Raw genomic sequence first — 27,094 nt, 5'->3', positions numbered from 1 at the left:
CTCCTCCTCCACGTGGCTCAGGGCTGCAGCACAGTCTCTCTCTGACACCTCACATACTTTACCCCATGCCTGCTCTCCAACCTGTGCCCCTTGACTCCCTTTTCTGTCTTTTTCCCTTTCTGGCCTTTTTTTTTTTTTTTGCCATGGAACTCCAAAGAGCAGGACCAGACCAGCTTTGTCCACCCACAGTGGCTCTTGATTCAGGACTGCCATCATCTTGTCAAAATGATATCTGTATCACTGGGGAAACTTGTCTTTCCCTTCTTGGGATAACTGACCACCACCATGATCAAAAGTTCCCCTAAACTGAGAATTTTCCACCTCCTGGTTCCCCATGGCAGTATCCAGATGCAAATGTCTGGAAGACGAGGAGACCATGATCCCTTTAGAAACCTGGAGAGCTGGTCAGCAGCATCTCACCTGCACAGAGATACCTACAACCACGGCTGAATTGTGCACTAAACGTGCCTGGATCACCACCACGGTACCACCATCACTATTGTGCTGCCTGGATCACCACCGTCTACCAAGACAACCAAGGGAGAGGGACCCTGATTGGATGCATCACCCTTTAGGTATCTACAGATACACGAGAGTCATCCCGCACTTGATGCCTGAGGTTGGTGGGATGCAGCTCACCTGACCTGTGTGACTGCTTTGGGTGGAGATGTACTACACGTGTGCCTCTAACGTGCCCTGCATTGTACCAGCCCAAGTGCCATTTACGTGTTATGGTGCCCACACTCAAGACAGCAAAGAGTGACCCAGTTCCTTGTTCTCTTAAGGCACTCCCCATGCGGCCAGGACAGAGAGACCATACAGTGTAGACACCTGGTCTTAGTGCCCAGTGAGTCATCAGAGCCTCAAAGATTCCTCCCAACCTCCAAAAACCCATGGAGAGTCTCTCCTGCCCTACACAACAACGAACATTAAAATTGGGTGCTCCAAGGCAATTACCTCCACTCTGTATTTACTCAGCACTGGCCGAATCCCCAGTGGCACTGGCAGGATGGGGCCCCGGTCCATGTCCGTGGGGCCATCGATGGGGGGCAGGTCTGACTTGCCCCCTGGGCCAATCTGGAAGAGATGCAGCCTGGGTTAGGACTGTTCCTCTGAGCTGGTACTCAGCTTCTGGGAAGCAATTTTTTGTCAGTCTCAGCTATAACTGGCACACCCTGGTCTCCTGCACTGGGTCTGTGTGGTCTCAAAGGGTGCAGCAGCAACAAGGGTTGGTGAGCATACAGCTGAGGTCCTTTGGGAAAAGGGGTAGACATCAGAAGAAGGTGCTGGGCAGGGCTGTGCTTCAACACGGACCCAGCAGCAGAGCAAAGTTCTCAGCCCACCAATGCACCCCAACCCCAATGAGTTGCCTCTGCCTGGGCTGGGTGTGAAGAGATGAAGAAATGGTCCAAAAGCTCAGCCCAGGCGTGGCCAGCAGGGTGAGGAAGGGGATTCTGCCCCTGTGCCTCTCTGGGGAGATTCGCTCCCCAGTGCTGCCTTCAGCTCTGGAGCCTCAGCACACTCTCCCTGGGTTTGTAGCTGTGCTAAACCCTTTGAGCTCTTCTAGAATGCATGAACTACCTGCTCTTTGCAGCACCTGAGATATATAAGCATGGATTAATCCCTGGTCCCTTCCATCCCATCCTTTCCCTTCCTTGGTCTGGGGTGGCTTTGGCCAGCTGGTACCTGGAGCAGCTCGAAGGCAGCCAGCAGGTCGCCTGCTGTGGAGTTGCCCCGGTAGATCTGGTAGTACTCCAGCTGCGGGGGGAAGCGTGGGGGACAGTAGTGCTCATCTGACATCTTCACCACTGGCTTGGCAAAGGTGCGGCCCATGAAGTCAGCTTTGCCCTGGAGAGGCAAAGAGAGCACTTGGGTTTGCTGACCCAACGTGAGGTCTTCCAAGTCAGCCCCACAGCTCTCCCCATTGTGGTCAGAACAAGTCCCAGTGGGCCTGGGACACGAAAGCTCAGCGACAGCTTTCACTCCTGGCTTCTTCCAGTAAGGTGAAGGAGGTGGCCTAGGGCTGGGACAGCAAGGAGGCCGGGGCTGAGCAGCTTTTCCAAGGGCAAAGACTCAGGTAATGTCCTCCTTGCCTCCAGCCTCACAAAAGCTCTTGCTTCACCCTCCAAAAATAAGATATCATTGAGTCTGAGGTGTAATGAGCAGCAGAGGCTGCTCATGCCATGGGCAATGTGTTGCTGGGACCATCTTCCAGGAGTCAGGAGAAAAGCTGCACCATCTGCCTGGCCTCCGATTCAGGAGTGATCGCAGCATCCAAATCATGAACATTTTCCTTTGCTGGGATCCATCTTACCACTGTGTCCTGGTCGTAGATCTCAATGACAATTATGGGAGGGTCATCCCGCATCTCATGGGCTTCTCCATAGAGCTCCACGTTGTCGAAGACCAGCAGCTGGTCCCAGGTGGGGCAAAGGGTCTCATTGAGAACCTGGAAGAATGGGAGAGAGACTTACTGCTCCAGAGAGGGGCTAAGGGGAAGGGCAGCAGACTGGGTATTGGTGTCAGCCTGGCAGCACTAGTGGGCTGCCGCACATTTTTTTGGACCATGGGGTATCTTCCAAGGACTCTTCTGAGAAAAAAAAAAACAACCCAACAGCAGGAAAGCAGACATTAATTATTTCCAACATCTGCCAGGCTTGCTAAATCTTGGCAGCCCTCAGCCCAGGAAGGGAAAACACAAGAAACACTTCAACATGCTCCAGTTTCTCCTAACCAGGCAGGTGAATCATGGCCACAGGGACACAGGTGTGAGGGACATGTCGTGAAAGTGCTCCTGGGGACGGGGATCCTGGAGACACTCAAGTCCCACTGCGGTGGCTACTTTCCCACCCCAGGACCCCATGACCAACCTAATCCTTGATTCACTAGCCATCATGAGACCTGTGGAAGGGGAGCAGGATGGAGGCTTGATGGGACACACAACACCAGAGCCTTACCCAGCCCTTCAGGTCGGGAGATGGGATTTACCTCAGTGCATTGGCTCTGGGAGATGAAGAAGACCCGTGCAAAGGGGTCTGAAAGGCCACTGCTGTCGGCTGCAAATAAACTCCTGGCTTGGTACATGTGGGCTCGCAGTTGGAAAACCTGCTTCTCTGCAAGAGAGAGAAGTGAGACAGCTCAATACACAACCTTGGAGCACAGCCATGGGGCTCAGCCTGCAGAGAGAGGTCTTGGGCCAGCACTGATGAGGGATATAGGCTCAAAGCATGAGTCCCAAATGGATATGGACTTCCTTGGCATCCTGCTCTCCATGTGCAGAATGACAGCTCCGAATGGGATAAAGAAGAGGTTGCACAGCTCCCAACCCCAGCTCCCCATGGATCTCACACTGGTACAACTGGAATTATTTCCCCCTTAGCTCTTGGAAGCCCTTGGTCCAAGTGGTGTCCAGCCAGGCTCCCTCCTTCCCTCTCCATGTCCTGTCCCCAGACCCGCTGCAGGCAGGAGGTTCTTACTGGTGTAAAGGAGGCTGATGGGTGGGAAGGATGGCAGGTTTTGGCCTCTGGTGGTTTTCTTCTCCTCAAAGCCACAGGGCAGGCCACTCAAGAAGTCTTTGCGCTGTTTGTTGAGGCCCAGCCACAAGTACATCTCCATCTTGGCCTGAACAGTCCAGCCAGCAGGTCCAAACCCCCTCTTTCCAGGTAGCTGGGGACAAAGGAAAGAAGAGTTTACATGGATACAGGGAAGGCCTTAGAGATGACAGACCACCTCTGGCAGCATCCAGCTTCTCCTGGTGCATTGCTTTTACTGCTGCCCCTTAAAACCGAGGACCCAGCCCTCATCATTTTGGATCATGACACTACTCCATGTCATGCACTACCTTCTTCCCAACATGTTGGCTTTCTCTTTCTAAGCCAGCATCCTCTTCTGTGTCTGGATCAAACATCTTTCTCCTTCCAGACATTTCTTACCTACCAGGCTGGGTGAGATCAGTGGTTCACACTTCCTAGCAGCAGACTTCCACCCCTACCAATAGGACATGGGTCTGTCTTGCCTAATATTCAAGCCCCAGCAAAAACGGATACCCAGCTCTCTCATCTCCATCTCCCAACCTCCCAGTCTGTCCTTCCTCCATCTCCCTCCTCGTGGCTGCGGTTCCCACCAGGGAAGACAGACCGGCACCTTGAGGAAGAGGGTCTTCACTTTGGCGCAGTCCTTGCCCATCTCCTCATCCACAATGGAGTAGAGGATATCCTTGGAAGGGACACGGGCGTAGGCGATGCGCTTGTTGTTGCTCATCATCCAGATGAAGATGTCAGGAATAGTGTGCTGGGGCTGTGAACGGCAGAGAAGAGCCCTGTTGGTGTCTTAGCTCTTCACCACTGAGGCACCAGCGGGCCTGGAGACCTTCCAAAGGCAAATTCAACAGATACCATAGGAGATGGATGCACCTATTGCCACATTAGGGCCACTGAAATGGTTTTGAGCCTCCCACTCCCACTTCTGAGAGCTAAGCTCAGCAGGGTAAAGCCTAGTGGGAAAGAAACTGGGATTTACATTTGTTCTAATTTAAAAAAAAATAATAATTTTGCATTAGAAGACTAAAGATTTTCCTTCTCTCTTCATTCAGTGTCCATGGGGACTGTAGGGCAGGAGCCATACCTTCATTCCTTACTGTGGAAGAAGGTCCCTGTTTGGACAGGTCCCATCATGCCTTATAGTCTGGTTCATGTTAGCGAAGGCTCCGGGGAGACCTTGGAGCCCCTTCCAGTCCCTCAAGGGGCTCCAGGAAAGCTGGGGAAGGACTCTTGATGAGGGAGGGGAGCCCTAGGAGGCGGGGGAAGGGTTTGACACTGAAAGAGGGGAGATGGAGATGAGATGTGGGGAAGAAGTTCTTTGCTGTGAGGGTGGTGAGAGCCTGGCCCAGGTTGCCCGGAGAAGCTGTGGTTGCCCTATCCCTGGAGGGGTTCAAGGCCAGGTTGGAGGGGGCTTGGAGCAAGCTGGTATGGTGGGAGGTGTCCCTGCCCAGGGCAGGGGGTGGCACTGGATGATCTTTAAGGTCGCTTCCCACCCAAACCATTCTGTGATTCTATGTTCTGCTGTGAGGAGTCAAAGCCAAGGAAGATCTTGCTGTAGAAAAGGACACGTAGTGGAGGCTGGGAGCCTGCTGTGGGCAATGAGAACAGAACGTGCAAGAGCCACAGCTCCCATGGGGACCAATGACCCCCCAATGGCTGACCCAGTCCTAAACTGGAGGAATGGTGTAATTTTTTGAAGAAAGGAAAAAATATTTTGCAGGTATTTGGAAACTATTTGGAAAATATTTCCTTTGGAAATACTGTGAGCAGCTCAACTCTAATATGTTGGACTCTTATCTCTTACCCATGAGCTGGAGTGAAGCAAAAGTTTGCTGCAGCAGTAAAAATTAGACAATTTGAGTTCTGCAAGAGGATGGGGCTTTATCCCACTGCCCTTTGAAGAGTCATTTACTTTAATGACTCCCTGCCCAGCCAGGATCAGAAGCAGGTCCCTGCTGCTGACTTTAGTGCTGTGTGGACAAGTGCTACCTTCCGATGACTGATCCTGCATGGAACTGCATGGCCTGGCCATGGCTGAGGCTGGAAAAACTGCCCTCAGCTTAGCTGTAAGAGGACCCAGCCCTGTTACTATTTGGGAAGGGCTCATAAATTGGTTTTAGGGCTGACTCGTTCCAATCCAGCAGAGCATGGGCAAGCCTGGAGGCATGGGGCAGTGTGTAGACTTGGAGTGACTCCTTGCACAAGACCAGAGACCTCTCCCACCTACAGAGTCTGCAGAGAGGTTTCCATCCAACCCAGGCTGCTGGCCCAGCTCACACCCTCTCTCCGTGCAGAGGGACCCACCTCGTCTGCCAAGAACCGGAGCTTCTGCAGGAAGTTTTGCACCAGCTTCAGCTTGTCTTTCATGGTGTTCTTCTTCACCTGCGACCGCAGAGTGGTAGCTTGCTGCCCCATGTTCTCCTGCAGTTAAAGGGGAGCCCAGGACATCATGTGAGCAAGAGCAGAAGGGAGCATTGCTCTAATTCAGGACCTGACAGTTCACAAAAGGGGACGCGGAAGTTTTCACGGGTTAAATTCATTGCTCTGTGGGATGCTGCTGGCTACTGAAGCTGGTGTCCTTGGCCGTGCCAGGTGGATAAGCCACCCGCTCTTTGTACACCTCTTTTGCACGTCTAACTCCTTTGCAAGGAGCTGGGCTACCAGCCCCAAACATCTAAGGCCATATCTATCCTTGGAGCAGCTTTGCTCTGCAGGGTTCTCCTAAGTCAATCCTTGCCAGCTTCCTCAGCTCTTTGACAGCAATGCAGCTCCTCCTCTCTACTCCTGGATTTCTTTTGAAGGCAAAGCAGAGTGTGGTGGAAGGGAGTGTGGACCCAAGTGCCACTCAGCACCTGTGCAAGTGGTCATCAAGTGCCCAGGTGGCCAAGAAGGCCACCAGCATCCTGGCCTGTATCAGGACCACTGTGGCCAGCAGGACTGGGGCAGGGATGGTCCCCCTGGACTGGGCACTGATGAGGTCCCACCTCGAGTGTTGGGTCCAGTTTTGGGCTCCTCACGACAAGAAAGACCTTGAGGTGCTGGAGTGTGTTCAGAGAATGACAATGGAGCTGATGAAGGGTCTGGAGCACAAGTCTTGTGAGGAGCAGCTGAGGGAGCTGGGGTGGTTCAGCCTGGAGAAAAGGAGGCTGAAGGGAGACCTTCTCGCTCTCTACAACTCCCTGAAAGGAGAGTGTAGACAGGGGGGGTTGGTCTCTTCTCCTGAGAAACAGGTGATGGGACAAGAGGAAATGGCCTCAGGTGTTGCCAGGGGAGGTTTAGGATGGATGTTGGGAACAATTTCTTCATGGAAAGTGTTGTCAAGCCTTGGAAGAGGCTGCCCAGGGCAGTGGTGGAGTCCCCATCCCTGGAGGGATTTCAAAGCCGGGCAGACGTGGTGCTGAGGGCCATGGGTCAGTGGTGGGTTTGTCAGTGTTGGGTTGATGGTTGGACTCAATGATATTAAAGATCTCTTCAAACCTGGACAATTCTATGTTTCTAAGACCCAAGTGCTCTTGGGCTCCTCTCTTCAGAAATAAACCTCAAACCATCACTCCACAGAGACTGGAAACCAGCACGCCTACAGACCAAAGCTCCCCACCACATCGACAAGGTCCAGCTCATGAGTCTCCCTCCCTGCCTGGCTGAATCCTGCTCACCAGCTCCCGCATGCAGGACTTGAGTCTCTCCCGGTCCAGCCTGGTGCGGGAAGAGTGGTGCTGGTCCTTGTCAGCCAATGTCACGAAGCGCCTGTTGGGAAAGGAGGATTCAGTAGCATGAATCCCCGTGGGACCCCACAGGCTCTCCCCAAGGAGCCGTGTCTGGATGGATACCTGCCAGGAGGAGAGCACCTTCCTGGAGGAAAATGTCCTCATTCCCCCCAAGTCTGCAATGCAATCGGGGCCAAGTGGCCTGTTTGCACCCAATGTTGAGTGTCCTGCACAGGGAGTAGGTGCTGATCAGGTACCAGCCTGTGGAGGCTACAGGATTGAGGCTTTCAACCCTGGTTTGGAGCCTTTGGGGTGCAGATGTAAGCACCGCCTCACCCATGCTCCAAGACAGAGGACAGCTGATACGGCATTGTGCCAATGTGATGAAACACTTGCCCACCATTCAGAGGATAAGGAGAGGTGGGCTTACACTGAAGACCTTGCCCAGAGCCCTGCAGAGGGCAGGGATCTGCAGTGTGCCACCTTTGCCCATCTTTTACTCACAAGCACCCACTGCTCAGCTCCTCCAGGACCCCTCGGAGCCGGCGCTCCGGGTGCGGTTTCTCCGTCTTGATCATTTCCTGCACGTCATTGAGCCCTTCCTCCTGCAGCATCAACGGGGGGAAGTGATGAGGGGGTGGTGGGACAGAGCCCCACCATGGGGCAAGGTGTCTCCCAAGGTCCAACCCTACGTAGAGCAGCCCTGTGGGAGCTGGCACACTTTTGGCTGCAGGGACCTGGCTCTGGGGGATGGGAATGGGTCCACCACCCTCCATGAGGCTGGTTGGCCAAGGTCTACCCCATCTGGGCTGGACCTGCCAGGCTCCCCCTTTGCAGATCCTGCCATGACCTTGCTAACGCAGAGCTGTCACAAAGGCTCCTTGGGAAGTATCTGAGACTATGGAGGAGGCTCTGCCACACACAGTGGTTTTCCCAGGGGGACAAAGCTTCCCTTTGGTGGTGACAGCTGGGTTTGACCCACAGAAAACTCAATGAGCTCTTAGGATTTGGACATTCAAACTGTGGAGTGTTTAGCACTGGGAAGCTTCTCCCTTTCTGGCACTACTTTGCTCATGGATCCTTGCACTCTTTGTCCCTGCTTTGTGACAAGCAGAGATGTGCAGGGAGCCTGAAGGTGCCTCATGCCCCAAGCTGTCTCCCTCCCCAGCATATACTGACCAGCTTGTCCGCAATCTTGTCCATGATGTTGGCATTATACAATCTGCGGCGCTGATCCTGCCACCAGCTCTTGATGTAGATGCAGGGCTTCTTCTCAAAGTACGGCAGGTGGAAGTAGTTCCTGCCAAGAAGAGGTAGATGTTCCATGGTGGTAATGCTCCCATCTCCTAACACCCTTTTTCTGAACGCTGTCGAGCATCTCCTATAGCATCCTGGCCTTCACAGCAGGCAGACCTCCTGCCCTTTGCAGACCTGAGAGGTTTCCATATGCTGGTGGGACGGAGTGGTAAGAGTCATGGTACAGTTCAAGTTGTGCCAGGGGAGGTTTAGGATGGATATTAGAAAAAATTTTTACACTGAAAGGGTTATTAAGCACTGGAACAGGCTGCCCAGGGAAGTGGTGGAGTTGCTATCTCTGGAGGTATTTAAAAGCCGGGCAGAGGTGATGCTGAGGGATATGGGTTAGTGGTGGACTTGGCGATGCTGGATTGACAGTTGGACTCGATGATCTGAAAGGTCCCTTCCAACCAAAGTGATTCTATGATTCCTGCTGCACCTGGGACAACCTTAATTAAAAACCAGCTTCAGCTCATCTTTCTGAAGCCATCAGGGCACTTCCAGCCAGAAGATGTCAGCAGAGCCCCATGGTTGAGCATGAGGCTCCCAGTGCCCAGGGGATAGAGACAGGGGAAGAGACCATGATAGGCAGAGCCTGGGGACAGGCTCAAAAACCATCGGTGCTTCTCATCCCTGTTGGACATTCACCTTGACGAAGAGCTGGTGAACAGGTGCCGGAACCCCCAGGTAGACACCTCTATCTGGAGCTCAAATACCCTCAATTTAGCGTGGTTTGTTTCATTTTCAAATGGAATTAAGTCAGACAGTTAATTCTATTAACATCTATCTATGTATAACATGCTTAAAATCCACTTTAAGTATATCTCATCAGGTTAAATCCAATTAGCTTTCCTTAGCGCTAGTCCTTTGTATTCAAATCTGGGCTGTGGCTGAAGCCCAGCCCAGACATCCCGAGGTGTGTGTGCTGATCCTGGTCAGTTTGGCACTTTCTGATCCAGCTGCTTGGGACGAGTGTAGGGAAGGGGGTGGGGGCTCAGCTGGCAGACTGTGGTATCTCAGTCAAGGTGATATACAGGTGGTATGTAATCTCCCTTTACGGGGAATGGAGATCTGGTCCCCACTGCTGTTCCCACGTCTCTTTGGCCAAATGACTCCAGGCCCCATGAGGGCACTGACATCACCTGTAACTTCACTTCTGAGCTCAGGCACCCAGGGCAGGTGGGAACCCCTACAGACCATGGCTGAATTGAGAGCCACCTCTCTGCCCAGTGGCACCTCAGTGGGCAGGCGGGCACGCTTACCTGTCTGTGACCAGGGGCTTCACGGGCTGAGATGAGGAAACAGAGACCAGCTCTCCATCCTCATCACCTTCATCCTCACTTGAGTTCTGGAGCAGCTCGGATTCCTCCTCCTCCCCATCCCCTCCCTCTTTCTTCCTCCGTAGCATGGGTTTGGTCACGCCATCGATCTGGTTCCCATAGTTACCTCAGGAAAGAAATGTGAAATAAAGTCACAGGGTTGTAACTCTGATCGGGCTCAGTCTCTTGGCTTTAATTCAGGTTGGGGAGAAGTTTTCTCTGCAGGAAACACAGTGGAGTTCAACTCTGAAACCATGCCCAGGAACCATAAATTAGTAATGGATCTCTGTCCCCTGCTCATGTCCCCTCTTGAGCTGATAGGAATACACACCCTCCCTTTGGTGGTCAGTCTCAGGAGGTACAAAGCCAGGGTGAAAGAGGGACTAGCTCCACTGGCCACAGCACAGAATCCATAGATGATTTGGGGCCCCACGTAGCTTGTGCCGGTAAAGTGGCCATCACCTTCTCCCTAAACTGAGAGCCCTGTGTGCTCTAGCACATGTTGGGATGGAAAATGGGGAGTCAACCTTGCTCTCAGCCTTGGACGCTGCATTCTCCACCAGGCATGTTTCAAAAACACCCTCCCCAAAAAACAACCAACCTATTGTGACCTCGAAGTTGATGGGTTTGTCGCCAATCTTCCTGTCGATCATGGTAGCTTCCAGGAAAGCTCCAAAGAGAAAGAACTCCTCCATCTTCCCAGTGCAGTTCTGCAGGAGAAATCACAGTCAGCCAGAGGGACACCAACTAGAGAAACATTTCAAAGTTTAGGATCCTCCCTCCCTCAGATATTTCTTCTGCCCAGCACTCCTAAGAGAGGTGACCATTTGAATGATCAGAAAATCTGCAATCCTTGCAAGATTTGCTTTCATTGTGCTGCTGGATCCAGAACACTTGGGACAACAGTAAATTAAATCCTTGGTTTGTGATACTAAATACAAAAAAACCCAAAAAGCTCAAGTCTCAAGACTCACCACTGGCCACTGTAGAGCTAGTGGCAACTTACATCAGCAACTGACGTGGCCTGCTCAACTTGCACCTCGGTGGAGCTGTTGATCTCCGGGTTGGTGGTGTCCAAGATCTCCACAGCAAGACTCATCAAAAGCCTGGCCCGGAAGGAGACGCCTTCACCCAGACCCTCGTTCAGCTCTTGGTGCTCGTCCATCAGGGTGTAGTTCCGAGTGGAGCCATACATGTTGACCCACGCGGGGCCAAAGGTGGGAAGGAAGCCTGCAGCAGAGCAAACAGGCACGTTAGGAAGGGGATGGGCAAGGAGGAGGGGATGGGCAAGGAGGAGGGGATGGGCAAGGAGGAGGACATGTCTTTGCCTCAGGATAAGAAGTCACTCATGGATTGGTATATGTACAGTGACATGGGCTTCAATATGCACCTGTGTGTACCTGGAAATGCATGTTTGCAACATGCATGGAGGCAGTTTTGCAGTGGAGGCAGTGATGGGGACCGCGCAGGGCACCAGCCCAAAGACAAAGGTGAGTCTGCTGTTGGGCAAGTTACCCCAAGTGAGAGTCAAGGCAAAAGAACACCCATTAGTCCCCTTCCTAGAGCCATCCTTGGTTTTACATTGCTCCTGCCCACATGTGCTGGTGTGTTCATGTGTGTGTGAACGGGGGACCCTGTCAGATATTCATCCATTCATGGCAATAAATTTTTTTGGAAGGGCAAGGTGTTCTTGGATGTCTTTGCTTTCAGGTGTTGGACTGGAGGCTTGTGACGGGGCTTGGTTTTCAAAGAGTGTGTGTTCGGCATCCTCAGAAGACCACTGCAGTGAATCAAAGTCTCTCTAGCTGGGAACAAAGAAGCAGCTATCTCCAGGGGTGGGGAAGGAGGCCAGGTTATTTTGCTTAATTCTCTGCCAAAGGGATGTCTCTCTACCATGAAGAAGGTAGATCAGCCTGCCCCCCCACCTTACCTTTGTCTCCTTCATTAGAGATCTTCCGCAAATCAATGAAATGGGTACCAATGGCCACATCATTGACTTTGTCCGAGTCTCGGATCTGGATCTTTATCCGCTTGCACAACGGAGGGAACATTTCTGTGAAGACTATTTGCTCGTTCCAGAGAGGCTCATAGCTGCTTTTTTGTACGGATGTCTTCCCCTGCCGAGTGGGAGGAGATAGATATTTGCCAAGAGTTTGAGCTCCCAAGCCATCCCTCACAACTTGAACTCCTCCCTCACTAATTACCACTGAAACATTCATTCTGGCTTGTGACTCTCCTCTCCCAAGAACAGGCAATGGGAGAAGAGGAAACAGCCTTGAATTGCACCAGGGGAGGTTTAGGATGGAAATTGGGAACAATTTCTTCATGGAAAGGGTTGTGAAGCCTTGGAAGAGGCTGCCCAGGGCAGTGGTGGAGTCCCCATCCCTGGAGGGATTTCAAAGCCGGGCAGACGTGGTGCTGAGGGCCATGGGTCAGTGGTGGGTTTGTCAGTGTTGGGTTGATGGTTGGACTCAATGATATTAAAGGTCTCTTCCAACTATAACAATTCTATGATTCAATGATTCTAAGCTCCTTTCCCCAACTGGAGAGTGCTGCAAATCCATCATAGTCTGCACAAAAGAGGGGAAACATAGTGAACAAGGAAGCTTTGCCATGCATCTCCACGTCTACATGCCAGAACAACTGAGATCATTTCTGGCCATATGCATAATGGCTGGTCCCGCTCATATAACCTCCCAGGGTCACCCTGGAACTGCATGAAGCTTCCTCACCTTCTGCCCTGCAAAGACCACCTGCACATAGGGGTCTACCAAGTCCTTGTTCTCCCCAATGAGAGCCTTCTTCACGTTGGCCATGATGCTGGTGTTCATACGGGGCAGTCCCTCTGCTCGATAGATCTTGATGTAGAAACGAGCCCACTGCCTCTCTGGGGGAACCCCATCTGGGAGGAGGAGATTCCTGCAACATCAACACATAGGTTTGGACACAGCTGCTGCGACTGGCAGGTTTGTCAGGAGAGGCTTTACCAAAGAGGGAGAAGCTGCCCCACTTTCTGAGCACAGGCTCCACGGAGGTGAAAAGACGACCATTTCTGCAGCCACACCTTTCATGGCTGTCCTGTTTCTGCCCATCCTCCTCTTTTGGGGTGGGGAGTGGTAGTTTTGTAAGCAAAAACTTAGAGGAGCCCCTTAAGGTGCCCCTGGGACAGTGCACATTCAACTAAAGGAATAGAATCATTATTGTCAGTGGAGTCTAGAGGACAATTAAACTCAGCCTAGTATTGACACCCAAAGCAGGCCACAAGGATGGGATGTTAGAAGAGCCCTTTTTCTTTATCAGGGCACAAGGGGAACTGGGGTGATTATTTTGGGGGGAGACTTGAACTCCACCAAATTGTTTTTCTTGGCATATTTGGATTTCCTCTTCTTGGAGGAAGAAATTAGATCCGGGGGGGGGGGCGGGCTGTGAACAAAACAATTTCTAGAGGAATTGCTGGAGTTGTCAGTGAAAAAGTGGGAAAATATCACCACTACTATATGGAACACTGACCCAAAACAGTTCAGGTGGTGCCTTGAGCCCACTGGTCCCCCCAGCCAGTCAAGAAAGCTGCACTGGTATTTTGCTACTGGTCTGGGATTCTGACTACATGGTGAGATGCTGTGAGGTTGACTTGAAAGCCTGTGGTTGCACTTCGAGATATTTAATTAGCCTGAAATGTTTTGGAGCTGGAACTAAGTTTTAAACTCTCCTGATTTTTCTTCCATGGCCTTTTAGATGCTCTGGGGACTCAGAGAGCCCTGACCACCCACACAGCCTGGGAAACCTCATCCAGGCATCTCTGGCAGCAAGTGATGAGACCCCATCATACCCCATGCCATCCAAGGACCAAGAGGAGCATTAGGTAAACAGTGGGGCCATCAAGTTGGTTGACATCAGGCTGCTGGTGGTATAGAGAACTCAACAACCAGCAAATGGTCTGACCTCACAGAAATGATTGGTTTGTACTTGATAGGGCCTAGATTTGCACCAGTTCTGCCCTGTTCTCTCTTTTCAGCAACTGATTTTGTCCCTCTGGTTTCACTGCACAAGGTAAATATGGGTGCTAGAAGGGCTGTGAGCCTCATCCAGAAGGGATGCTGCTGTCCCCATCACGCAATCCAAAGTGAAGGGACAGGAAAAGTCATTCCCAAGCAAGGCTACGTGAAGCTGGCTCTGCAGATCCTTACCCTTCAATATCATCCTCGTCCGTCTCATTGGCTTTGTGTGGCGTCTTGATGTTGTCCCCTTTCCCTACCACAGCGATGTCACACTTCAGGTAACCTTTCAGCCCAGCAGTGAGATCCTCAGGGTCAGAAAGGATGGCCCATTTGTGGTAGAACTGGTGCTCTGGAAGCCAGGGGACATGACAGTCATTTATCAGAATGAGACACAGCATCCACTCGAGTGGGGGGACCTGCCCATATGCTTAAGAGACATCTTCAGGTGTGAGGAATTCAGATGGAACCCCCTGAAAAACTCATTAGGAAGATGTGTCTTATGTTGAAGACAAAGAAGCAATGGGATGAACTGTCTGAAGTGGGGTGGAGTCTCCATCACTGGAAGTCTCTATCCCTGGAGGTATTTAAAAGCTGGGAAGACGTGGTACTGAGGGACACGGATTAGGGGTGGACTTGGCAGTGTTGGGTTCACAGTTGGACTCGATGATCTTAAGGGTCTTTTCCAACCTGAATGATTCTATGATTCTAAGTCTTTAAGGCCTCGGGTGCCTTTTGGATGGTGTTAGAGAGACTTAATCCTTCTGTGGAGCGGAGAACCAGGCTAGATGCTCCCTTAAGGTCCTCCTCCTCATCTGCTGACAACCCCTCAAGTGCAGACTCTGGAGGTTTCATCTACATCTTAGCTCTCAGGCTTATTTATAGAGGCAGAGTGCTGAAATAGGTGTCATATAGGAGCAAGGGGAAAAAAAAATCACAGGTATTTTGGAGCTTAAGCTGTCTGGAAGGTTGCTATCTTGCCTAAGCAAGTCACCTTGGGCTTCCTTCCTCAGCAGGTCAGTGGAGAGAGACCACCACACCCAGAGGGTATCTCAGCCTTGATTTCAGGATGGGGGGCACGACCTTCTCTGGAGGTGCTGAGTGCTATTTCCTGACCACAGAGGAGCCCAAGTGACTTGCTTATATCTAAGATGCTAAAGTTAAGCTAGATAAGCAACACCCAAGGAAACTAGTGCCTGCCTGGCTACCTTGCGGGGACATTTATTCAATGGCGCAAATGAGCACATAGAATCATCACAGAATCATCACAGAATCATTGACTACCAGGTTGGAAAGGACCTGAGGGATCATCTGGTCCAACCTTTCTTGGCTGGACTGGTTGCAAACGGTGTTTACCTACCAGGCTGAGTATAAACAGTTCCAACGTCCATCTTGAAGGAGCCTACCAAAGTCCCACTGCGCAAGAGGTTTTTTGAGTGGATCACCTGGAAATCAAGAGGAGAAAAAAAAAAAGACTTTTTTTCTGTGCCTGGGGAGCCATAAGGCTCTTTCCAGAGGTGTTTGGTGTCAGATGGGAAAGGCTCTGATGCATTTTCCTTGGTCTGTGTAGGACCTCGGTCTCTATGAGGACACTAAGAGGCATGGTGGGGTCAGCAGCATTGCAAACAAGTGTATACTTGGATTGAATATGAAAAAATGCAAATAAATTAGTCTTTGAAACAAGATGCAGCTTTCCAGCCGCTACGGCAACAAACACTGGGACATCTACCTGAAGAAAGGGTCTTTAGGATGCTCGAAACCTAATTCCCTTTGTGGGAGAAATTGTACAGCTGGTCTGTGCATGGGATAGATATGGATGCTCCTAATTAGTGTGCTTTGGTCAGTGAATGGGCAAATCTTGTTCATTGCCCTCTTCCGTGGAGGACTTAGTGGTGGACATGGCTGTGTTAGGTTAACAGTTGGACTCAATGATCTTAAGGGTCTTTTCCAACCTGAATGATTCTATAATTCTGTCTTTAAGGTCTCAAGTGCCTTTTGGATGGTGTTAGAAAGACTTAATCTTTCTGTGGAGCGGAGAACCAGACTAGATGCCCCGTTAAGGTCCTCCAAAAATTTCCACAACATCTCTGCCAGTCTCATATCCCAGGAGATCCCCTGGAATGCTTGGGAAGGTCTTGGTTCTCCCCAGGTCTAAACACCTCCCTAGACAGGTTTAGATCAGCCAGGGAGGGACACAGCAAATGCAGGATGGGAGCTGTGTGGACCCAGCAGTTAAGCTCAGCAACGGAAAGAGGGACTGGGGGTCTGCAAAAGAGGTGGGACTTGTAGGACCGAGGGGGGTCTCACATCAAGGACCCCAAAGCCATCATCAGTGCATATGCAAAATGGGCTGGTTTCCTCCAAAGCCCCAGGAAAAGGACAAGGCAACCATGTTCACTTACGGACAGCTTGATGATCTTGTCAAACATGACATCTGGGGGGACGTGGAAATCAAAGACGAAGTACTGAAAGGGAAAGAGCAGTCATGAAGGCAGGAGAGCCGGGGTGAGCTTCTTTTTGGGTTGAAAGGCAGTATTTTGGCGCACACTCCAGCTGGAGAAGCGGTGACTGCCCAGAGGAGCATCCTACAGAACATGTCACAGCACAGATGGACCTGTGTGAGCCCCAGCACTGACAGCCTCTGCAGACTGAGGAACTATAAGGAAGCACTAACTCCTTAGAAAAACTGAGAAGAATTTAGCACAGATCAAGTGGGTGCACTTTTAACCATTTTTTGCAAAATACCAGAGGGCAAAAGGGTTCATTTCTCCTTCTGCGTGGTTTCAGATTTCATCTTATTCTGACAAGAGGTGACAGAAGAAATAAAGAAAAAAGGCCAAGTGACAAGAAATTACATTTACTTGACTAACAGCAAAGTAGACCCCAAGGAGCCACGAGTGTCACTGGAGGACAGACTCACCTCGTTGTAGTACGGGCAATTGGTCGATTCCTTCATGGACGTGTATTTCTTCTCCTCTCCAACCTCCACACAGACCACAGGGTCCATGTTGAGCCCAACCAGCTGCCGGGCCTCGATGATGGTGATGCTGACCTGGGGAGAGGGATTTGGGCACCTTCTGAGAGCAGCACCACATGCCTCTCGCTGCTGTAACCCATTTCCCCACCTCCCATTTTTTGAGCCATTTTCAGTGCAATGGTGGCACCTCTGGGGTCTACTGGTCACACCAAAGACACCAGGCTGCTCGGACCAGCCTGAGCATGCTGCAACGTGGGGTGGGATGCAGAAGACCCCAGGCATCCCTGTTTCTTCAGCCCCAGAGCATGGGGGGCTTCATGTGAGCTGGAAAGTCAAATGGATTTAGCTAAGCTGGGGGACCAGAGCTCGGTTGGTGAGACCCTATCTGGCTTCACTCACTTCTGCTAGAAAGTACAAAGGGTTGGACTAGGTGATCATTGTAGGTCCCTTCCTACTAAAATGTTCTATTCTATTCTATTGCTCCTAAAAGGCAGGTGGTAAAGGACAGCAGAGCCTCTGAGGGCTCTGTGTTCCTCTTGGTTGCAATTTGTTTTGCGCCTTCCCCCTTCTCTTGATGTTCTTTATGTTCCCCCCTCCTGAACCAAGCACGCTCATTCCCTATAAGCCTCACAAATTCAGGCTGCAGTGGGCGCTGCAAATGTTCTGCAATAAACCTCTAACAAAAATCATTATTTGTATTGTTCTGAGATATCCCCAGGAACGTGTTGCTGTGCTGAGAGGTGAGGACATAAAGCTGAATTGCTGCTGAATCAGCACGACTTGGTGAACATGGGAAGAGGAGCCAATTTATGAATCACGCTGGCACCAACTAATAAAAGAAAAGGGAGCAGCAGGGACCATCTGAGCCTTGGGAAGCTAAATGTGCGGTTCTTCCAGCTCTAGATAAAGTGGCAGGAACGGAGCATCGCTGAACAGAAGCCATGTACCAGCCTGTTCGAGGAAATCCAGTGAGCAGCCTACGGCCAGCCAGGGCTCACCAACTTTGAACACTAACCAGCACATTGAAAACTCTTGGGTAGGATGAGGGGGAAGGGTTTGACACTGAAAGAGGGGAGATTGAGATGAGATGTGGGGAAGAAGTTCTTTGCTGTGAGGGTGGTGAGAGCCTGGCCCAGGTTGCCCAGAGAAGCTGTGGCTGCCCCATCCCTGGAGGGGTTCAAGGCCAGGTTGGAAGGGGCTTGGAGCAACGTGGTCTGGTGGGAGGTGTCCTTGCTCATGGCAGGGCATGGCACTGGATGATCTTTAAAGTCCCTTCCCACCCAAGCCATTCTCTGATTCTATGAAATGTGTTGGAGACAGCCTGTTTCAATCACAAGTTAATTCAGGCTTTCTGAGCTTCATGTGATGGAGAGCAAAACCTTAATTATTAATCTTGAGTTAATTGCTCGACTATTTAAATGCCAGCTTTTGGGAAGTCATTCTTCGTGACTGCAGGGCATTGAAATCCATCATGAACTTGTTCCCTGCAAAAGGGTCCCTCCACCCCCTGAGTTGTCACCTCCATGAGCCGAGGTTGGGGACACAGAGTTGTCACCTACCTGGTAATCCATCGGCCTCCCAGCACTTGGCTCCATTTTGATGTCAGGTTTGGACCTTTGGAGAGGCAGAAGAAACCCTCAGTCAAACCACATATGGACTTGCTGCAAGCAAGAGCCATTGAAGAGCATTTCAAGTGTTCAAGACCAGGTTGGATGGGGCTCTGAGCAACCTGGTCTAGTAGGAGGTGTCCCTACCCATGGCAGTGAGTTGGAACTGGATGAGCTTTAAGGTGCCTTCCAACTCTAACCATTCTACGATTTTCAGGGTCACCCCTCGAAGCTCCTGCCCTCTTGGAATCTGAGGAACATAAACCGTGGGGGCTGTGAAACACCACTGAACGTTGGTGCTCTTCAAACCAGGTCAGGTATTGCCAAAAAAACCCACTGGCTGTGTGGGGCAGTGTGATTTCCAACATATCCCACCTCAGGGGACACCAGGCTGTGGGGTGTCTGCCAGCGTGTCCTCACCTCCTGGCTTGGACAAGCTCACGCCTGGACCTCACCTTTTATTTGAGACATTGGTGGTGACAGCTGTGACGGAGGCCAAGGAGATGGTGTCTGGCTCCAGGCCACATGCCTGTCTCATGGCTTTTCGGTCCAGGTCTTCTGCTTCCAAAACAGCGGGTTCATCTGCATAAAGGAGACAAAAGAATGTCTTTTATTGTTTCCACTTGGTGAATAATTAAAGGCAAAGAGAAAGGTAACCAATACATCCTATCAACCTCACCCTGATAATAGAAAGAACAATAGTCACCAGGTCGGGTCACAGACAACGTGGTCTAAAAAGGGATTAAAAAAGAGAGGTATTGCCTCCTGTGACATGTTATCCCGCCTGGGCAGTTTGCCGGCGTATCGCTTTGTGAGGGCAAAAAAGAAAATGGAAAAATAACAAACATCCCAGACTTCAAGGGTTGAAAGAGCATTTGGGCAAGCGTTGCAGCTCTAAGTGCCAGAAGAGCAGTTGCAAAGACAACCAACCATCTAGCTTTCGGGTAGAGAGAAAAAGTAGGAGAAAGGGGTCATTTCCCAAGAAGAAAAACTGCTGCAGGGAGAGTCAAGACCCCCAGATCCCATGGGTACTGAGACATAGCTGCCTTGTCCACCGGTCTGCATTTCTATTGGAAGAAGCTGCTGAGATTCTCCTTTCTTGTGCACAATCCATGTGTGTGTCCTGCCTGCCCCTCCCGCCTTTGCTCTGGTCAAGAAATGACCACTAAGTGGCAATGTTTTTTTTAAAATATTGGGCCAAAACCACTAGTGTAACTGTTGGGTCACTGGTTTGCTCTGGTGGCACAGGGGGTAGCACCAAATCCACCCATAGTGCTCCTGGGAAACAAGTTCCCTGCCTCTTTACTAACCCAGGCAAGCTCGTAGCTTGCTCCAGGAGGTCGGCATGCTCCAGGAGACCAGAAATTGGGTTTTTAATTATATTCTGGCCTGTTTTTCTGAGGTAATATGGGCTTCAGCTGAAGTGAGGGAGATGAAGGCTGGATGTTAGGAAAAGCTTTCCAGCAGGGTGGAGAGACACACTGCTGCAGGTTGGGTGGGGAAAGGGTTTCCTCAACTCCACTGGGAGTTTTCAAGATTGAGTCAGAGCCACAGCAACAGGGAAGGACCTAAGCAGGACCTAAGGACCATCATGGGGGTGGGCAGAGAGACCAACACCCTCCCAGCTTGGTTTTCAGTGACTCAGTGGGTCTGTTTGACCTGAGCAGGACTAGCAGTCTGCATGGGATGGCTTAAAGGAGACCATCCCATGGTACAAGAGGGATGCTGGCTTGGCCAACAGGTAGTGCCCCTCCTGGGAAGCTCTGGGAAAAGGCTGTTGCAATCTCACACCTTGTGCTAGCACCTCCCTTGCTTGCAAGTCAACACTTGACCCTGGGGAAGCTTGATGAGCACTGCAGCGTGTAGTCTGATGGGAGGATGCCAACCACCCACCCCATCCCACCACCAGCTGGCCACATCAAGGGCAGGATCCACAACCGAGACAGCACCGAGGCTGAGAGGAGGATGTCTGAAAGCCAGAGGTACGTGGATAGCTGGGGAAGAATCATAGAATGGTTTGGGTTGGAAGGGACCTTGAAGATCATCCAGTGCTATCCCCCTGCCCTGGGCAGGGACACCTCCCACTAGACCAGGTTGCTCAAAGCCCCGTCCAGCCTGGCCTTGAACATTTCCAGTTGAAACTGGAAGAAGCAATTGCCATGTTCATATCAGCTGCCAGGGAGTGCAGGGAAAGAGGGGGAAGGTGGAAGAGGGAGCCCCATGGCTGTGTGGCACTGACCACACCATGCAATAAAGTGGCTGTGTCACCACAGTTTCCAGTGGTTGCCAGGTAAATCTCCATCTTTGAAGGCCCTCTACTACCTGCCAGCACATCCTGCTCCTGCCTTTGCATCCCACCTCCTTTCCCCATGGCCTCACATGAAGCTTGAACCATGGGATGAACGTCCAGGCACTGGGGAGAGAGGGAGACCACCCAGGTTCCAACACCACGCCTTCCCCCAGGCTGCCAATGCCTCTACCCACATTCATGTCCCAGGGCAAATTCCCCTTTTCCCATCTTCAAACCTGGCTGAAAATCAGTGGAGATTTCCCTGGACACACTCTCTAAAGCAACGCTTTGTCCTTGCCTGCAAACATTCCCCCATTTCTTTGCTGTTGAAATCCAATCCTTTGGTCTGAATGGAAACAAGGACGAATTTCCGACGACTGACCCTCCCCGTGTGTTTCCAGAAAGGCATCTGATTTCAGCGCCTGCAGCAGCTGAGCCCTTCCTTTGGTGGTGCTGCTGCTGCAGCCTGCACCCAGTAAGGGCTAAACCCGGCTTTCCATTGTCACATTTGGAAATCATCCCTAAAAATCATAGAATGGTTTAGGTTGGAAGGGACCTTAAAAATCATCCAGTTCCAACCCCCCTGCCACGGGCAGGGACACCCCCCACTAGACCAGGTTGCTTAAAGACCCATCCAACCTGGCCAAATAAGCTGGAAGGTGCCTGCATGATGCTCAGGTGTCACCACAAGGTGGGTGATATCTGGCCAAGCTTTCAGGAGGAAACTCCCTTCCATCAGTTCCTACTCCCCATTTCCCCATGGAGCCCCTCTCTCCAGCTCTCCTCCTGAGCACCCAACACTCCTCGTCTAATCCACAAGTTACTGACTGGCTGTGCCCAACATGAGCCACTTTGGGGACAGATTTTTTTAGCAAGTCCTGTAGCAGTAGGACAAGAGGGAACGGTTATAAACTGAAAGAAGGGAGATTGAGATGAGATGTGGGGAAGAAATTCTTTGCTGTGAGGGTGGTGAGAGCCTGGCCTAGGTTGCCCAGAGAAGCTGTGGCTGCCCCATCCCTGGAGGGGTTCAAGGCCAGGTTGGAGGGGGCTTGGAGCAAGCTGGTGTGGTGGGAGGTGTCCCTGCACAGGGCAGGGGTTGGCACTGGATGGTCTTTAAGGTCCCTTCCCACCCAAACCATTCTATGAGTCTATGGGGTCTCTCATGTGCTTTCCTGGGATGTAGAGGACACCCAAAGAGGAGCACTGGAGAAGGGAACAACCTCCTATCTGGAATGACATACCTTGTTTCCGATGGTCATCCTTTGATGGACGCGTCTTGCCAAGCTTCATGGCTGAAAAAACTCCTTTCCCGGCTCTGGAAGAGGAGAGGAAGAAAAAAAAAACCACAAATACTAATTACTACATTTTAATACTGTTTTCTGGGACTTGGGGGTGAGAAGAGGAGGAGCCTTTCACAGCTGAAAAGCAAGAGAGGAAACACCAGCGGAAAGACCAAGCATAGGCTGCTGCAAACAGGGCAGAGTCAAGGTCGCAGCTAAAAGCACTGCCTTTTAGTCTTGTGTCTCGTTTCCTTTGTCTCGGGGGATGCCTCAACTTGGGAGAAAACACAACCAACTCTTCCCCCTGACTCATGGGTCCCATCTCTTCTGCTGGCCCTTGCCGTGCACAGATGTCTCATCCCTCCTGACCTGTTCCTGTAGTTGCTCCCCAGTCACCTAAAACCATTTACTAAAAATTAAAACATCCGACCGCCTCCCCCACCACCTTGCTGTGAAAAAACGATAACCTCTTCACCTAGATCAGCAGAAAATGTGAAAATCCTAAGTTTTTTCAAGCAGCCCACTGCAGCAATGCGATTTTTCCTCTTCCAGCGCGGCAACCACCAGTACCAGGTCGGTCTTAGCTCCCCATCTGCAACTTAGGCTGGGGTCAAGTCCTCTCAGGGCAGTTTGGGCTGGATCGGTTGATAAAATAGTGGTTTGAGAATGGCTTGCCAGTTGCTTTCTAAAAATATCCATCAATTCAAGGTAGTTTTGAGCAGTAAATCTTCTAGCTCCAAGTGCTTCAGCAGGGCTAGGACCATCACTACAGCTCAGAAATCAGCCCACCCAACCACAAGAGCATGGACAGTCTGGATTCCTGTGTTTGTTATTTTCACGTACAGCAAATACACACAAGTACAGCCTTTGGTAAATGAGAGGATTTCTGCCCCACAGTCGGGAGTGCTCTCAAATGCATATCCTGCAAATGGGCAGAGGTTGTTAAGGACAGTAAGGCCTTGCAGATATTTTCAGGAGGCCATTCCCTCTTATTTGGAGGTAAGTCCACATTGCTGTTGCAAAGAGGAGAGAGGTTCTGAGTCATCCTGGTGAAAATTATGGAGTCTGGATGTAACACAGAGTTTTAGCCTGAAGACTCAGCCAAAACCCTCCGTAGGAAAAAACTTCCATAGTATCTGCAGAACTGACACCAGCAAGAAGCACAAGTTAGACCATGCGATAACCCTGTTCTAGTGTTAAAGAGCTGTAGAGAGACTTGAAGGCAATGGCCTGTGACTGTCCTGAAAGCAGAAGGTGGTAAAGCTGAAGGGGACTTTTTTTTACTGGAAAATTCCAATTATCTGTAAGCATTGCTCTTTGCAGAAACCTTGCAGGCTTGAAGGACATGTTCTTGGGCCAGCTTGGAAGCGCCAGGGAACCGCACCTCCAGCCTGGACTGCACCTTCACACCTGGACCTCAACTCCAAGCCTGGTCCCTACCTCCAGCATGGACCTCAACTTCATGCCTGGACCCTGCTTCCAGCATGGGCCTCAGCTCCAAGCCTGGACCACACCTCCAAGCCTGGACTTCACCTTCACACCTGGACCACACCTCCAAGCCTGAACCTCACCTCCAAGCTGCCTGCCAGGGCAGGGGATCCGGGGCTCAGCACCAGCCCTGGACGCAGCAGGATTGGGATGTGCTGCCCATGAGCCCAGTGACAACATCAAAACTGCAGGATCCCCCAGTCTCAGCTTTGATCACCTCTGGCCGGGGCCAAAGGATGAAGTTGCACCTTTGGATTTTTTTGCACACCAGAGAAATTCTGGCATTGCAGCCAGCCCGATGCTTTTGTTGTCTTAAATAACAAGTGGAAGTTTATGGGCTGCTCATGGAGCCAGAGCAAATGAGAAGAAAATTAAAGAGAATAGGAGGATAATGTATTCACCAAGGGAGGGGGAAATTCGATCAGGGCAGAAGGCCAGCATAAGATACAGGAATTTATTTACAGCCGAGGTTTAATTGGGACTAAAGCAATGCTCGGGCCTCAAGGCAGTCTCTGGGAGCTGTGATTAATTCATGGGATCCTCAGTGAAAGGGCAGTTTCTCAATGGACAGAAGGAAGAAAGATGAGGGCTGTGTTTCCGTACCTGCAGTCCTGCCAGGGAACATTTGCCTTGAGGTGCTATGGGAGGAAGTAACACTTTTAAGCTATTTGCAAACTCTTTTTTTTTTCATGAGCAAATGTTGTAATAACAGCTCAGACTGTGAAACTCTGCTCTGAGACCACTCTCCACCGCTGAGTGTGCGAAATCCAGCTGACTCACAGCCCCTCCAGAAGACAGCACACCTCCAGGGACTGTTACATTACATTCCCTTCTTTCCAATTAATTCATTTAAAATGTAGGAAAAAAAAGCCCCACCAGCCCCAGAGTTGGCAGGTGGGCAATTGGCTTGTAGATGGTTAGCAATAAAATCACTGTATCTGTGCTGGGAGTTTCTGAGGTTCCTTGGGAAGTAAATCAAAGCAGGAGAGCAACTGGTGATGGAGCCAGTAGGACTCTCCAGGGAAGACACCGGGAGGCTCTTTGGGGACACTAGAGGACACTTTGGGTCCTCTACCAGGACCCAAAATAACAAGGTCCTCACATGGGCAGTGAGGACACGGTGACTCCTGGGTAGCACAGCATCTGATGTCCCAATCAATAAAAACATGAAGCTGGTTTTGGGCCAAGACTGGGATTAAGCACCTGGTCCAAGGAACATGCACCAAGACCTGTCCTAGAAGCACCAGCCTAACCCAGCTCCTTCCAGGGGGATGCACTTGGGAGCTGGTGTCACCCCCATCCCCATCTCCTCCTGGTGTGATGACTTCTCGCTGCCAGCTGAGCCTCAGAGAAGGCGCTGGCGACATCCCTGGCATGGAGAGGCTGGCAGGAGCTTCTCGTGTGTCCCCAAAGGCAGATTTACTGCAGAAAAGGTCCCAGAAATGGGAAACAGCCCCACAGCCTCTACCACTTCCATGAGATGAGCCTCAGCCGGAGCTGGTTCAGAAAGCAGAGTCCAGAGGGCACAAGGTCCCTCAGTGACATAAAACTTGAGGGGCTGTCCCCATGCCCACACCCCGGCCACACCTCCCTGCTGCTCTTCCCAGCCCCAGTTACCACATCTGGTACTGCCTCCTTCCTTCACCACTGCCCTTACTGGTATTATTGCAGTGAACTGGAGTCCCAGGGAGATAAATATCCAGGGAACAATGGAGTTTGGAGGTCACTGAGAAAAGGAAAAAAGGAGGAAAAAAAAAGAAGGGGAAAAAAAAAAAGTGGGGAAAAAAAAAAGTAGGGAAAAAAAGTAGGGAAAAAAAAAGTAGGGAAAAAAAAAAGTAGGGAAAAAAAAAGTAGGGAAAAAAAAAGTAGGGAAAAAAAAAGTAGGGAAAAAAAAAGTAGGGAAAAAAAAAGTAGGGAAAAAAAAAAGTAGGAAAAAAAAAGAAGGGAAAAAAAAGAAGGGAAAAAAAAGAAGGGAAAAAAAAGAAGGGAAAAAAAAGAAGGGAAAAAAAAGAAGGGGAAAAAAGAAGGGGAAAAAAGAAGGGGAAAAAAAAGAAGGGGAAAAAAAAGAAGGGGGAAAAAAAAGAAGGGGGAAAAAAAAGAAGGGGGAAAAAAAAGAAGGGGGAAAAAAAAGAAGGGGGAAAAAAAAGAAGGGGGAAAAAAAAGAAGGGGGAAAAAAAAGAAGGGGGAAAAAAAAAGAAGGGGGAAAAAAAAGAAGGGGGAAAAAAAAAGAAGGGGGAAAAAAAAAGAAGGGGGAAAAAAAAAGAAGGGGGAAAAAAAGGGAAAAAAAGGAAGGAAAGTGGATTTTGGTGTGTCTTAGTTTCAGCATACTTGATATGTGCTGAGGAGAAGGGAAGAAGCAAGAGAAGGATGCGGAAGGAGCCAACCCAGATGCTTCAGAGGCAGATGCCAGTGGCTCACCCTCGACCCCTAGCCCCTTCCCAAGCCCCATCTGTCACCTTTTCCAAGCCAGAAGAGGACTGACACATCCCATACACCCCCCCCTTCCCTTCCCATCCCTCAGGGGTACTACCTTCACCCGCTGGCCATCCAGGACTTGGTATCCCCAAGGAGGAGATGCTGGAAGAGCAGCTGAGACAGGAGAGTGGCCAGTGGCACGTCTAGTGTGGGGTGGCCATCCTGGTGCCCCACGTGCAGGTGGGGACCGAGTAGGGATGGGGACACCAGCCAAGCTCCTCTCCGGGCACAGCAAGGTCTTTGCAGTGTTAAACAAAGGTAGTGCCAACCCTTCTGCTGCTCCTGCCGGGCATCCGACGGCACAGATGGGAAGCCGGCGCTGGTGGAGAGCTGACACCGTCCCCAGATGAATATTACATGAGGACCCGTGAACCTGAGATGCCGACACAGGCTGGGCGGTGGCACCAAGAGCCCCCCCACTTTGCCTAAGCCTGGGTTTAGCCTGGTTTCCCAAAGAACTGAGACACCGGAGAGGATGCTGCTGCCCCCTCCCCTCCAAACATTGCAACCCAGATGGGCAGCAGGGTCAAGACTTGGGGTCTTGTAAGTTTGAGGGTGAAGAACTGAACACCTACACTCTGTTCCCAAGTAGGGACAAGCCTCCAAGCAAGCTTCAACCTCTATTAGACACCAGAGTATCCACCCAGCCTCCCACAGTGCTCCCCCCTTGGATTTTCCAGTGTCTAATATGGGGTTGAGCAGATGAATGGTTGATGGTGGAGCACAAATCCTCCCAGAAGCACTTGGGTTTGTCCTTTAGAGTTTCTCCCGAGTGGCTCTCCAGGAGGGGAGCATGGAGGGAAAGGCAGTTTTTGAAGCACAGGCAGGGCAGCGGAAGCAGTCTCTCCCTGACCAGCTTCTAGTTAAAGATAAGGTTGCAGATTACCGGTTAATTATTCATGGCCAAAAAGGACATTTTAATCATTGCTTTTTACTGGGGACTTGGGAGCAGGGAACAGAGTTTCCATGGCTCGTTTCTTTGCAGGAATTATGCCCGTCAGGGGGGGTGCTGCCTCCATCGCTCTCGAGCTAACAAGACTGCCAGTTCTCCCACCTGCACTGAGGACAGACCCCACTGCCAGCCCCATAGAGTCACCCCCTCAAGCCCAGGGAAGACCCCC

The 27,094-nt window shown here is 51.0% G+C and overlaps 1 protein-coding gene across 3 annotated transcripts in view; it reads right to left on the bottom strand.

The window, feature by feature from the left end:
• The window catches only part of OTOF (otoferlin), an 82,411-nt gene that overhangs the window by 17,159 nt on the left and 38,158 nt on the right, over positions 1-27,094 (bottom strand). For 2 of the 3 annotated variants that reach the window (XM_074153965.1, XM_074153967.1), the window contains exons 6-27: positions 21,972-22,045; positions 18,896-19,022; positions 18,393-18,447; positions 16,777-16,908; positions 16,259-16,321; positions 15,217-15,301; positions 14,049-14,208; positions 12,594-12,780; positions 11,792-11,978; positions 10,868-11,091; positions 10,463-10,571; positions 9,805-9,988; positions 8,426-8,546; positions 7,751-7,851; positions 7,196-7,286; positions 5,844-5,960; positions 4,144-4,296; positions 3,477-3,666; positions 2,989-3,113; positions 2,315-2,449; positions 1,687-1,848; positions 958-1,077 (exon numbers count right to left, since the gene is read on the bottom strand). In XM_074153965.1, the coding sequence (XP_074010066.1) occupies positions 958-1,077; positions 1,687-1,848; positions 2,315-2,449; positions 2,989-3,113; positions 3,477-3,666; positions 4,144-4,296; positions 5,844-5,960; positions 7,196-7,286; positions 7,751-7,851; positions 8,426-8,546; positions 9,805-9,988; positions 10,463-10,571; positions 10,868-11,091; positions 11,792-11,978; positions 12,594-12,780; positions 14,049-14,208; positions 15,217-15,301; positions 16,259-16,321; positions 16,777-16,908; positions 18,393-18,447; positions 18,896-19,022; positions 21,972-22,045 (2,902 nt within the window). Of the gene's footprint in view, positions 1-957; positions 1,078-1,686; positions 1,849-2,314; positions 2,450-2,988; positions 3,114-3,476; positions 3,667-4,143; positions 4,297-5,843; positions 5,961-7,195; positions 7,287-7,750; positions 7,852-8,425; positions 8,547-9,804; positions 9,989-10,462; positions 10,572-10,867; positions 11,092-11,791; positions 11,979-12,593; positions 12,781-14,048; positions 14,209-15,216; positions 15,302-16,258; positions 16,322-16,776; positions 16,909-18,392; positions 18,448-18,895; positions 19,023-21,971; positions 22,046-22,319; positions 22,335-27,094 lie in introns of all 3 variants that reach the window. The other variant, XM_074153966.1, reaches the window with a different exon arrangement.

The sequence above is a fragment of the Numenius arquata genome, chromosome 9 (genome assembly GCF_964106895.1).
Source record: "Numenius arquata chromosome 9, bNumArq3.hap1.1, whole genome shotgun sequence".
NCBI classification, from domain to species: domain Eukaryota; kingdom Metazoa; phylum Chordata; class Aves; order Charadriiformes; family Scolopacidae; genus Numenius; species Numenius arquata.
Note: the sequence above shows the minus strand (reverse complement) of the source record. Positions and strands in the feature narration are given on the sequence as shown.